The sequence below is a fragment of the Montipora foliosa genome, chromosome 8 (genome assembly GCF_036669935.1).
Source record: "Montipora foliosa isolate CH-2021 chromosome 8, ASM3666993v2, whole genome shotgun sequence".
Taxonomy (NCBI): Eukaryota; Metazoa; Cnidaria; class Anthozoa; order Scleractinia; family Acroporidae; genus Montipora; species Montipora foliosa.
The window spans coordinates 50,349,798-50,362,794 of NC_090876.1; the positions used below are offsets into that span (position 1 = coordinate 50,349,798).

General features: G+C 39.5%; 1 protein-coding gene across 1 annotated transcript; it reads left to right on the top strand.

Moving 5' to 3' along the window:
• The first annotated feature begins 1,595 nt into the window (after positions 1–1,595).
• LOC137968901 (homeobox protein Hox-B6-like) lies at positions 1,596–3,993 on the top strand. Its single transcript, XM_068815370.1, has 2 exons — positions 1,596–1,752; positions 3,542–3,993. The coding sequence occupies exons 1-2, from the start codon at positions 1,596–1,598 to the stop codon at positions 3,991–3,993; spliced, it is 609 nt and encodes a 202-aa protein (XP_068671471.1).
• The last annotated feature ends 9,004 nt before the right edge of the window (positions 3,994–12,997 follow it).

Consider the following 12,997-nt stretch of genomic DNA (forward strand, 5'->3'; position numbering starts at 1 on the left):
CCGAAAAAAACGCGAGAATAACAGAATGTTTGCATATTCATGTAATCGTGCATGAGAAAACCTGAAAAAACAGGTTTGAAACCTTCAACGAATTTGGCCTTTGTGATCCGCACAGCATATGACCGTCGATAGTTATTACGGTTCGGTTCGCCCTTGTTTCATCTTCAGACATTTTTATACCCTCAAAATTGACCTACTTGCCAAAGAGGTCGACAGCGTGACAATAATGTCACCACTATGGATTATCTTCAGTCTTTCTTCACTGCACTGAATTACATCAATGGGGAAAATGACTTTCGATTATAACCCCAGTCTTCATTTCGTACCTTCAATGAATTCTTTGCTGATAATTTGCCCCACAATTATACGCTCAAACCAGTCGCACAAATCCTGGTTAAATACGGGTGTCACATCTAACCAGTAGGAAGTGTGAGTACGGATTAAATACAGTAATCAATTACGCCAGGTGCTGTCTTCAAGGATTACGAAGCTGATAACAAACAGGAAAATTGTCGCTCGTTTTTTTCTTTCAGTCTTAGAAGTAGCTGCCTTGTGTTTTTGACAAAGCTAAAAGCTAACTAACAGTCAGGGGTTGGAATTCGTGATCAAGTAATGAGCGGTGGGAGAAGTTTAAAGCGGTAATACAGAAATTATTTATAGAGCGATTACCCGCCATTTTGTCCCCGTTCGGAGTTCTTGAGACACCTCTTTGTCCGACATTTGATTGAGATTTTGTTACATAGGAAGAGGCCATGATGAAATTAACAGAACCAGTGCGGCAAATGAAACCCACTTTTGACAGTACACTCTCTTTTGATCGATGAGGTATCAAACCATACCTCGCACAAACAGACGACCACGCACGCAATTTTCTAGACAAGAACAAAGCGTTCAATCCTTCTTGATTCCTCTAACACATTCATGAGAGTCAATTAAGACCCCGACCTTGTTGTTGAATTGTGCTTTAACACGAAATTTAAAAAGATTAAACTTCCCCAGGAGCCCATCAGGAGCACATCATGGGCTCCTGACTTCCCCCGAGTGATATTCCGAATCTTCAATGGCTCCATTTTGTTATCAAAGTAAGCAAACATCTATGCATTCTTTAAACAAGCGAGAACGGATGACTGAAAAAAGGCTTAGGTGTGTTGTAAGAAATTATGTCGATTATTCCTGCCCGAGAGTCAAGCAGGCCCGTTAAACGTTTTGACATCTAAGAAGATTTACGTTTCCGATACCGGTATCTTTAAATTTGTCTCCAAAACGACATGTTGTCCCAAAATGATGAATTACTCGGAAAAACTCACTGAGGACTTTGTGTATCTCGTTACATACCAAAACTGCTCTCTTTAGACACTGCTAAGCCACCTCATTGGTCCAAAGCAAGTCACGTGCTCGAAAACCATACATCATTCTTTCTTTAGTTAGAACAGCTAAAAGGATAACAGTAATCAATCGCTTTTGAGCCGTGTCAACGAAAGGGCTTCATTTCCATTCAGAGGTCAAAAAACTGATCAACTTTGCATTGTCTATTATCACAAACAAATTCATCTTGTTCAAACCCTCCCTTTTAGAAAGACAGAGAGTGGACAAATATGGAACAACAAAAGCAAAGTATACAATCATGTTGCCAGGCAAAATCACAAGGTGACGAAGGCAAAGAATCCAACGATAATTCATGCCAGCGAGAGGAGACTGCTATTTCGCCCACAAAACAAGTCTACCCATGGATGAAGGAATTTCGCACAAAAGGTACGAAACAGCATCCATATTTAGAATATACTGTGAGCTTGCATCCCAAAAGCATATTTCAAGGGGAACCGAATGGGCGTGGGTCAAAGTGAGCAATGCTCTAAACGGTATTCATCATGTTTCTCCACTGGTAATTCACACAGAAATACGTGTCTCTGAAATGTTAAAGGATTTCTTAGAGAGTGAGTTTAGTTATGGTCGCTTTTTGTTGGTGTTAAATTCGCGGATTTATGAATTAGACGAAAAGAATGGCTCTCAGAAGGCTCTCGCCATCTTGGCGCGTTTCCGTTTTTAAGTGTTCGTGCGACTCTGTTTCTAACAGCATCTTCGACCGAAAAATTCTGATTTCCTTATTCCTACAGATCCACGTGAAAACGCCATGAAAAATAATTGGTTTTACTATTTTGTTGCACCAGAAGCTAAAGACATTTTTACGCTGTTTTAAGGCGTTCGCACATTATTGGCGCCGGAGTTGAAATGACTGATCCTGACGCCATGTTAAAAGTGTGGTAATCCGTGAGCACTTGCTGTGCGTTGTCCGAAATAATGTTCTGAACCCTCTAAATGTCCTAATTAACCACAGAACACTTTATTCTCAGCTACTTTAACCTGTCTTGCGAAAAACGTTCTATTTTAAAGTCAGGAAAATCCGCTAATGTGGCAATAGTTTGAATCTGCAAGTTGTCCGCTTCCACACGCGCCTCAAATTCACAAAGATTTTGCTTCTTGTGGAGAACTGTCTTTTGCTTGGTTATCGATATAAATTGTCGGGAATGTTCCTAGTTTAAGTCAGGATTTCAGAGTTTTGTCTTTGACTTTGGATCGTATGCTCGACCGTTTGAAGCTGAAATTCACGATAGAAGAGGAGGAAGAAGCAAAACAAGAGCTTCGTTAATGCGTCCTCTTTTGATCCAATTCAACGACTTTTTTCACGGACCTAGAGGAATTGGTAGCCAAACAATAGTCTTCTGTCCTTTAGAATGATACTTTTCCCGTTGATTTTGTTGTTTCATTCAAGGTCTAAGATCTTCTAACGCTCCGCACTAAATACCAGAGTTTGTGAATTTATGACATTCTAAGTGAGCGCGAAGAACACCCATAAAAGTTCTTCATTAGGTAGGTCAACAATTCAGTTATGTCCGCTTTCTCACCTCCATAAATATCAGCAAGCAAATGCCATCAGGGGTATTGCTTTTGACTATTTTAAACCAGAAAAAAAAGCCTCTAATAGTAACTCTCACATTCACCAAATTAACAGAGGCACACGGCGTACGTAACTCGGCCTTAGCATTTCTGTGGTAGTTTGTGATGCTCGTAAATTTAACACTGTGTACTGTACTTCATTTCAAGCTGTCGGGGTCAAATCCTACTTTAACACATCGTCGCAAGGGAAACGGTCTTTTTCCCTCCAAATAATTCTGTCTTTCAGTAAAATATTGGTTAAGTTGGAGAACGGTTTATCCCTTTCAAGTGGTTTTCAATGCTGTCATACAACAAATTCGGAGTATTGTTCTCAGGCCTTTGTCACACTTATTCGATTATGCATTATTTATGGTCTTTGAACTAGAAATATCAGGGAATGGTAAAGTGTGGTTTTTCGATTTCTTTTCGACCAGTCCTGTGAAAAGACTCGCTCCCAATGTGAGTATTTTGCACAAATAAAGAAGTCGACATGTACTGTTATTTCTTTGTTATAGATTCACACAACCATGACGAGACACCTTGATAAAATAAATACTGAGATATTTTTGCTAGAGATTAACTGAAATAATTTTTCGTTTTACTCAAGGAGTTCCTCAAGAAAAACCGGACGCAGACAAAAATCGAACTATCTACACCACAAGACAACTGGTGGAGCTGGAAAAAGAATTTCATTACAACAGGTATCTCTGCCGACCGCGAAGGATTGAGATCGCACAGTCCCTAGGACTCACTGAAAAACAAGTGAAAATATGGTTTCAAAACCGGAGAATGAAATGGAAAAAGGAGAATAAAGTTGTAGAGAAAGCGTTGGAGAATGAAATTCAAGAGCGACTCAAACAGTTGAGTGCCCAAAATCCAAATGGTTTTGGAAGTCTGAACATGATGAATAACATAAATAATCATCCGAATTCCTTTAATGAAGTGAACTCGATTCATCCAGTAAGAGGAAGTCACGGCTTTTCTCCAAGCTACAATGGCGGATTTGAACTTCAGAGACTTTGGAGCCAAACTCCCCTGCAACATTTTAACTCTTACTGACTTCTTAGAACTTGCTGCATTCTGCATCAGAAACCTTTTTAAAACAACGACAGGGCACGTGAACTTAGTGATAAAAAAATTATGCATTGCAACTCAGTTTTTCCACCCTCATATTCAAAACTAGGAGACAGGTTTATGGTACCACAGAGAAGGTTTGCTACACAACCATCAATTATGTCTGTCCTCTTTTCCATCACATCATCCACGGTCCCTTAAGAGAAATACTAAGCACCACAGCGGGAACAGATACTTGATGCTAATTTTCAACGAAAAAAATCATCTTCGAAAGTCGTTTTACAAGGTTTAATGACACTTAAAGTTATTACACCCTCTATCGGGAAACTTAAGCAATGAAACTTGACTTCTTAACGTTCTGTTAATTCATTCTTTTCAAGCCTTACGCTTCCGATAAGTCGTAAGGTGCTAACCGGCTTATCGCCCTGAGCATGGGAAATAATATTTAATGGTTATATTTTGTTTTGTTGCCGTTTGAAGGACTCGTTTGTCGGCCACGAGAAATATTTATTTACGACAAGTGTACAGAACTGTTCTTTACCTGTTAAGTTCGGTTACAATAAAGAATGAATGCGCCACATTTGTTAATTACATTTCCGGTACATCATAGGATTTTCTTATTTATAAGACAGGACGATGCAAAATGACAATGCTTGTGACCCTGTTCCAAAATCCATTTATTTAATATTTGTGAAGATTTGAATTTATTTCATGTTAAAGAGACAATTAATGTGATATTGCTAAAATAGGCGAATATGTAGATTCAATATGTACATTTTTAAGCAGACCAAACAGCCAAACATTATTAAGTGTTTTCTACTTCATCATGTTTATTCAAATCGATCACATCGCGGCAAGTTCCAGCTTTCATTGGTCTCATCCTGTAACTGACTGTTTCCAAAATAATCAAAACGAATTCTTACCTTGAGAATCTAGAGTTGATCAAGTCACTTTGCTGAGAGTTGGTTCAGCATTCCGGTTGACGTTTATCGGTCTTTTAGCATAGTTGCTTTTTTACCCAATTTAACAAAATATCACTCATAACCGTATGTGTGTTACCAGCTTTCGAGGTGGTACGAGATTTTCGGGTTTTTTCTTCAACTCACTTTATATTTAGGTAGGATCTCCCCGAATTTACAACTGTTTTGAAAACGTATTGTATTATAGTACGGTTGTATATTTAGATTAAAATGGAAGATAAAGTTTTTGCCTATATTTTTCTAACTTTACACCGTTATATGGAATAAGAAAGAAAATAAACAAGCTTTGCTCAATAGCAATAATGTAATTCAAGACATCATTTGTGTATTATAAAGGAAAGTTCTGAAATATTTGATAACAATAGGGCCGTTTATACGAGAGAAAATAAGCCGCGGCGTACATAATACTCGAAAGGAACTATTTATACGAGTATAAACTCCCTGGCCAGGATAAGCAGCGGCTTGAGAAAGCCGTGAACGTAGATTTTGTACCATTTATACGGGGTGTTCCGCGGCGTCTTATGTAAGCCGCGGCCAGAGTAAGCCGCGGTTTATTTTGTCTCGTATAAACGGCCCTAATGTGTTTTCTGCGTATGGTGCTTCTATCAGTATTTTAGGCAGCTGAAAGTCACCAAAGCCAAGTTCATTCTACTATCTTTTAAACACACCTTAAAACTAAAAAAAAAACACTGTGTTACGTTCAACTTGTGTCAAATTTACCTTGCCTGCCCGAAACTGATTGCAAGGAAGGTACAAAAATGTTGCCGTTTAGTGATGAATGGGAAGTACAGGAAGTAGTTTTCATTTGTTGACTATGAATCATACATACATTGTTGAATGAGACAGTCGCGCAAAATTGTGCTCTGTTGTTTGTTTGTCAAGCGAAAGGTTGTTCATCTGATTGACGAAATCCACGTGGCATCCGTAACATCAAAAATGATGTCGTGTTTTGCATGTGAGCCAATCCCAGCTGACTTAAGCGAAGGAGGTCCAAGATATTGTAACCTCTGAAGGATTTGGTTTGACAAACAAATTTCGTTTAAATTCAGTCACCAAATGTGCACAGTGCAATTGCATAAATACAGTTTCAGCGACATATATGACTTACTCTAAAAATGGATGAATATCCCCTTGAAATCCTTCAATTTGCCCATGTTGTAATTATTGATTGACCGTCTCAAACGCGAGGCCGACAACCCGCCATTTTGGAAGCAAGTGAAAGTAATGCATTGCGAGCATAAACAGAGGGAAAACTGGAGAACATTTCTTTCCGGCCTTAGGAAGGTTTAATGAAGTGTAATTTTGTTGCAAGTCCCGGATACAGAAATATAGAAGTAGAGTTCCGTCTTGGCTGGTACGCAAAGGCGACATTTATAACAGTAATTGAACGGAACTAGAGTGTTTTCACTGTCACGCAAAAAATAAAAACCGAAACTGATTAAAGAAAGAAGCCAAGAAAATGAAATGTTACCAAAGACTAAGACAAACATAACTCCCCCAAGTCTCAAGTCTGTTCTATTTGCCGAAACAAATCTCTCAATTTTACAGAGCTTTGTATGGAAAACACCAACATGGCGGCCTCGAATCAACAAATATCTGGCCCCAGCTGTTCAAAAGGTGGATAACGCTATCCACCGCATAAGTCACTATCCATTGGATAGCGCAATTGGTTTTGCTACGACCTATCCACTGAATAGTGATTTATCTGGCGTATACATCCACCTTTGGAACAACTGAGGCTTGGCCCCAATTGTTCAAACGATGGATAGTGCTAACTCCATTGGTTATGCTAGTGTTTATTCCTGGGGTAGCGGTTTATCCGGTGGATAGCGCTATCCATCGTTTGAACAACTGAGACCTGGACCTCAGTTTGCGATAAAAAGTTTTGTCTTTCTTCTCTTGAGCTGAATTAAATGAGCATAAACATATCTTTTACAGCTTTTAATGCTTAATTTGCCAAAAATCACAAGGTAGCTTTATCTCAGCTACTGTCTTGGTGTCACGCAAGGCGAAAATTCGCACTGGAAGTAAATGTCATTCTGCGCGATGATTCAAAATGCTGTATTCCCAAAACGAAAAGCGCTGCGGGGCCTAAAAATGGCGAAAAGATTTACTAGATTTACTTCAAAGTAATTTTTTTTTTCCGGTATCGATAAAAAAAAAAAAAAGAATTCAGAAAACCTCGCAGCTTTGATTTTACAATTTGATGACGTCACGTGAAACACTCCATACATTGGTTTGAAAGATGACGGGTCAGAAGTGCGTATTCCTGGACAAAAAATATAGTGCTAACTTGAGATACGAAGCAATGGGTTCGGGAGGCCGCAGGGTTGATGCTTTGGTGAGAGCAATCGCCGCATTCCGCCAATGTGGCCCTGGAGCCTTTCCTTTACTCGTAGTCATATGTGGCTTGCCTTTGTTGAGTGCTCTGCTTCTAGAGGTTTCAATCGCCGGGTACTTCGGTTTTCCCTCTGATTGAAATCAAAATTTGATTTGATTTCCTCTAAATTACTTTCATGTAATTTGAGGACTGCTTAAAACTACTTGGTTGATTCTCGATAATTCTTTTCTCCTCGTCGAACAAAAACATTAAATAAGTTAAACTACGATAGCAAATTTTGCAGCATTCGCCTTGCCAGGAAACGTTATTCAATTGTTCTAAAACTTCATTTCTTTATTTTCACGGGAAACTATGATCGGAACAAGAATATGGAAAATGTAAATCGTACCAAGAACGCTTCAGTAATTCCCAGCATGTCCTTAAAAATCTTCTTGTGTAATACTGGGTTTTTTATCTTCAACTCACGGCTCTTACACTTTTAAGAGCGAACGCCATTGGCGTTCTTATTACTACACAAACATTGTGGTTTCCTCATGTTATGCCTTACCCGACAAAACGGCGTCTTTATCTGTAACACGATCGGCTGAAACAGAAATGCTGTCAAAGTCCTTAAACCAAAGGATACTGATAGGGTATGATGAGAGCTGGGACTGGCTTGTTGCTTCCAAGAAAGGAAAGAAAAGGAAAGGAACTTTATTTAAGTGTCTAGTCGTTCTAGCGCTGGAGCGCTAATTGGGGACACTGTAAACTGAACTTAACAATTAAGACAAATCAAGTCAAATGTTGGTTTTTGAGGAGAGGGGAAACCGGAGTAGCCGGAGAAAACCTCTCGGTGCAGAGTAGAGAACCAACAAACTCAACCCACATAAGAAGCCGAACCTGGGAATTGAACCTGAGCCACATTGGTGGAAGGCTAGTGCTCTCACCACTGCGCCATCCCTGCACCCACTGGGAAAATGGGAATGGGGACAATATATGCTGGGAATGAGATTGGGCCCAACCCCCTTATTAAGGATCACCAAAACGTCTAACTTATCGCTGCCCTCTATCGTTGCCTCATATTGAATCCACTGGGAACTCGGAAAAACACAAGCCCCAGATGGGATTCGAACCCTCGACCATCCGTGATATAGTCGTATGCTTTAATCACTAAGCTACTGGTAACCTCCCGGCAAGAGAGCTTGCAACTGCTCGTAGGCTAAGCTACTGGATCTCTATGGTGAGCAAGGGTTAAATGTAGGCCTTTGACTCGAGCTGCATCACGCAGCTACAGAGTCAAATAACGACTGACAGCATAGCTCATAACTGCATCGCGCAGTCACACTGAGGCATATCTACGATGCGGCCAACCAAACCTTTCAAAAATAAAAAAACTTTCATTTAATACGTGTATATCATTCTCACATTCGTTTCAATTACAACCTTGTTATTTAAAGTATTCCTGACCACCTTGATTTTTCGTTACTCCCTGTGAGCAGAAGGGAACCGCTGATTTCCTATTATGCAATCCGTTCATCATCCGTCTATCACATGGCACTGATCTTGGTCGGGAAGGTTTGTTTGTTCGAACCCCAGCCAACAAACATTTAAGGTCTAAAATAACTGAGGAGATTATCCCAAAAATGACGTGGATAAAATGAAGGGCAAGTCTCGAAACACGGCAAGGTTCATGAGAACCTACATAACGATCGCAAAGACCAAGGGGCGTTGTACGTGACGAAGTGGTCAAACCTTTGAGGTCTATCTTGGTTGGTCACCTACTTAACGCTACTCCTAATTCCGACTGAAAAATAAGTATCCTACTTTTCTCAGCTCTACTTATAATAGTTTTACTTGTAAACTTGACCTCGATCAAATACTGAAGTCTCAAAAGGGGACTTTGCCATGTTCAGATGAAACCAGCACTTTTCAATAGCTTCCGGAAGTTTGCCGACATTTTTATCTTTCCAGTTGTTCCGTGTGTGCTCTGTAGAGGTTGAGGGGTCAGAGCGTTTGGGAAGTAGAGGGGCACGAGTCGGAAGCGAAACAGAAAAAAAAAACAACTTTGGCGTTTAGGTCCACATGTCAATAGTTAGCGGATAAATGGAAAAAGCATCTTGCAAACAACGGGGCCATTCAACGTGTCAAAAGGACAAAGGCACTTGCCTGGGGCCGACCACGTCGAGCCACTTGACAAGGAAAGGAAACTCACGATGCGAGCGAACCAAGACAGATTCTTCAGCAATAAAGTCAGCTTCTCCAAAAGTCTTCCCATGGATGAAGAAATTCCGTTCAAAAGGTATGAAAGAAAGTTCTCAGTTTATAACATATTGTGTTTACTAGTCCAACGAACTTTCACGATACCGACAATACCCAACAAGAAGGCAACGGTCAATTCAAGCACCAACTTTCCCTCTTTCTCCAGCGATGATTACTAACGTGATTCTGTCTTTGGATGTTAAGAGGTTTAGTTCAGCTCCATTTTAGTTTACGGCGGTGAAGCTAGTAAGCTTTGCGGTTCCGGAGAACCGTTTTTTACCCCGCCCTCAAGAGCATAACGGATTAGTGTTAAAAACTGCCCTGTCGTTTCGGTAATTCCTCATTTGGTTACGAACTTGTTTGATTCTGCTTTCCTCCCCTCGCGTAATTCAAAGAATTATTCTACTCAAATAAAGAATTTATCATTGTTTCATTGTGCCATAATAGAGACTTTAGCGCTGTTTTTCGGTCTCCTCAGTACTCCTTATTAGTGCTTCTACTTCAATGATTGATTTCTCTTGACGCCATGTTAAAAATGTAATAATCCCTATCCACTTTGCAAGGTCCCAAATGTCATAGTTAACGAAAGAACAGTTTTATCTTAGAAGCTTCCACCAATTTTAGGTTTTAAAATTAGGAAATGTGACAATAAGGCAATATTTTCTGTTGTTTTCTTCCCTGCATGTCCTTCTAATCGACTAATACTCAACCTTCGACGAATTCAATCTTGCATACAAGCGCTCTCGAATTTATCTTTTTATCTTCTTAACAAATACTACTGAGAAATTTAGATTTTCGTTCCCGGCGATCTTTAACTTTATGGCAAAATCGTTTAAGAAGCCCTGTGTGAAACAGAAGAGTTTTCAACAATTCGTAAATACTAAGTAAGTGTCACTATCGGTATGAGCAAACTAAGTGATGTTTACGATGATGGTCTTGGTGACTCAGTCTAGGTCTTTAAAATTGATTATTACGAGCTTACTGTAAATTGGTTTCAATAACCTCGGAAATGAGTTTAAATGTTTTGGTGTTAATTTCACACAAAATAATTTTCGTTTGCGCAGATTTTGAAGGTGCAAAATATTTTAAAATCCGACTCAGTGAGCTGCTGTCCTTGTCGCCTCTGTTGTCTCGCTGGGGAAACTATCCACAACTCTGCTCCTTAATTAAGCCAATTTCAACGTTTTTTTAAGCTTTCTCGTCTAGGTCACCGGTCAGGTCGCTAGTGGAAATGCCGCGTTTGTGCGCCAAATTACTTGTGTACCCGCATTTCTCGAGAAGGCCACGAAACTTTAAAAGTGTATTTAACCAGTGGTCTGGAGAAATTGGGACTTACTTTGTGTGTTGTTCCCTCTGCAGGTTTGGATCCAGCTGTTGTTTTGTGAAAGCAATGTAAGGAACGTTTGCCTGTTCCTTTAAACGTTTCGACCTATCTGTCAGATAGGTTATTGCCTTCTCGCAGTAATAGTATATATACAACAATTTTCAAAAAAGCTTTAGCTGAATTGCGGTTAGTTGCAATAGTTTCGGTAAACAGTAGAATATATTCTAAACTTCTGGCTAATTGACTGTTTACTGGTTAAAGAATAAGTTGACGACGTATGTGATTCCTCTTTCATTGAAGGACAACCTCACGAAAAAGGTGTAGACAAAAACCGAACTATCTTCAGCACAAGACAACTGGTCGAGTTAGAAAAAGAATTCCACTACGACAAGTACCTGTGTCGACCAAGACGAATCGAGATTGCACTGTCACTGGGGTTGACAGAAAAACAAGTGAAAATTTGGTTTCAAAACCGGAGAATGAAATGGAAAAAAGAGACTGCATTGATGGAGAGAGCTTTAAAGAGTAAAATCCAACAGCGACTTCGGCAGTTGAGTGACAAGAACCCAAACGGTTTTGGAAGTTTGACGATGATAAACAATGTGAACGGCCATCCGACATCCTTTACCTCAATTCAGCGGCGAGTAAGAGGAAGTCAAGGTTTCCCTCCAATTTACCCGGATAACTTTGAACTTTAAAGAATCCAAGTTGGAGCCATATTTATCTCGAACATTTTATCTCCAGTATATTATACCCGAAAACGCCACACCAAGCCAAACATAGATCAAATGCTCTCATTTTAACCATGACACTGATTCAAAAACTGGACTTTGCAGAGAATAACAAACGATCTCGGGATGAAGACGGCTTAGTATCATTTGAATGGACAATCTTTTTGCTTTCATCCACCTCAAATTCTCGAAGAATCTCCTTTCGTGCAAGAAGCCACAAGAGAGTACAAACTTTTAATGAAGAGGTCATCCTTGAGAATTTAACCGCGCCCTTAGAAAATAAAACTTGAAGATGTAAACTGATCAGAGGAAAACCGATTTTCTGTTTTATGATGACTGCGCAATGGAAATTTATCAATTTTAACAAGCACTAATGTACATCTTCTTTACTTTGGAATAACTTTGATAGCCGCATGCGGCCCTCAAAGGTCAACTGATCGTGTCTTTGTGTCTGTTCTCCTTTTAACGGAATAACACAACACAGGTGTCTCAATCACGTCCCAATTATCACTGCAATTTCCTCATTTTCGTTCAGATATTAGTATTAATTAACCAAGTAAAATCTTTAAGAAAAACTCTCGAACCCTCTGAGAGACAGACAATCTATGTTATATTATCAATCCTATTAAAAGAATTCAAACTTCATTAGTGTCTTAAGTGTACATTTTCAAACGGTTAAGAGGTTCTCACAACACACTCAAATGAAACTCAAGATTTTGGTTTCATATTCAACAAATTCCACTTACTTTAAATAAATGAAAACTCTTGAGTCGATAGAAGTCTAATTCTGAAAAAGAGATGAGTGAACCGTTGAGATAATAGAGCGCCAGCGTTTAGTAACAAGGAGGACTCAAGGCCAGTCCGCCATATTGAAAATACGGCAAACAAAAGAAAAACCCTAACCCCAACCATAACCCTGTATGATGTCTGGGACGGCTGCCAACATTAACATCAAGAAAACGCTAGTCTTTTAAGACTGTAGGTGACTTGAAAGTCACGGTTCTAAGGCGTAAAAAAAATTTAAAAACTGAAGGACGGGCGCTTCTGTAAGTGTTAAACATGTCATGTGTTTTATTGATGAAACGCCTCCAACAGTTGTTTAAAATCAGCGTTTTGGTTCCGCCGTTTTCGGTGTGCTATTGCCAATTAATTGAGAGGCTGCAATAATTAATGAAGTGCAATTTTGCATTTTTCCGTGATGATTTATTGTCCAAAATCGTAAAACCATAAAAACCAACTCATCGTTAGCAAAGCAATTCTGTGAATGTCTATTTCGTTCCTAGACTATCTTCCTGGAATCGAAGACGATTCTGCAATGCCGGGAAATTTACGACGAGTGTTCGGAAGTGCTTCGGTATTTTTTTCAATTGCGCGC

What these genes read in the sequence shown, in the direction of transcription:
- LOC137968901 (XM_068815370.1), top strand. Translation starts at nt 1,596, where the DNA reads ATGGAACAACAAAAGCAAAGTATACAATCATGTTGCCAGGCAAAATCA. An exon ending in GAAGGAATTTCGCACAAAAG is followed by an intron (nt 1,753 to 3,541) that starts GTACGAAACAGC and finishes GTTTTACTCAAG; the next exon opens with GAGTTCCTCAAGAAAAACCG.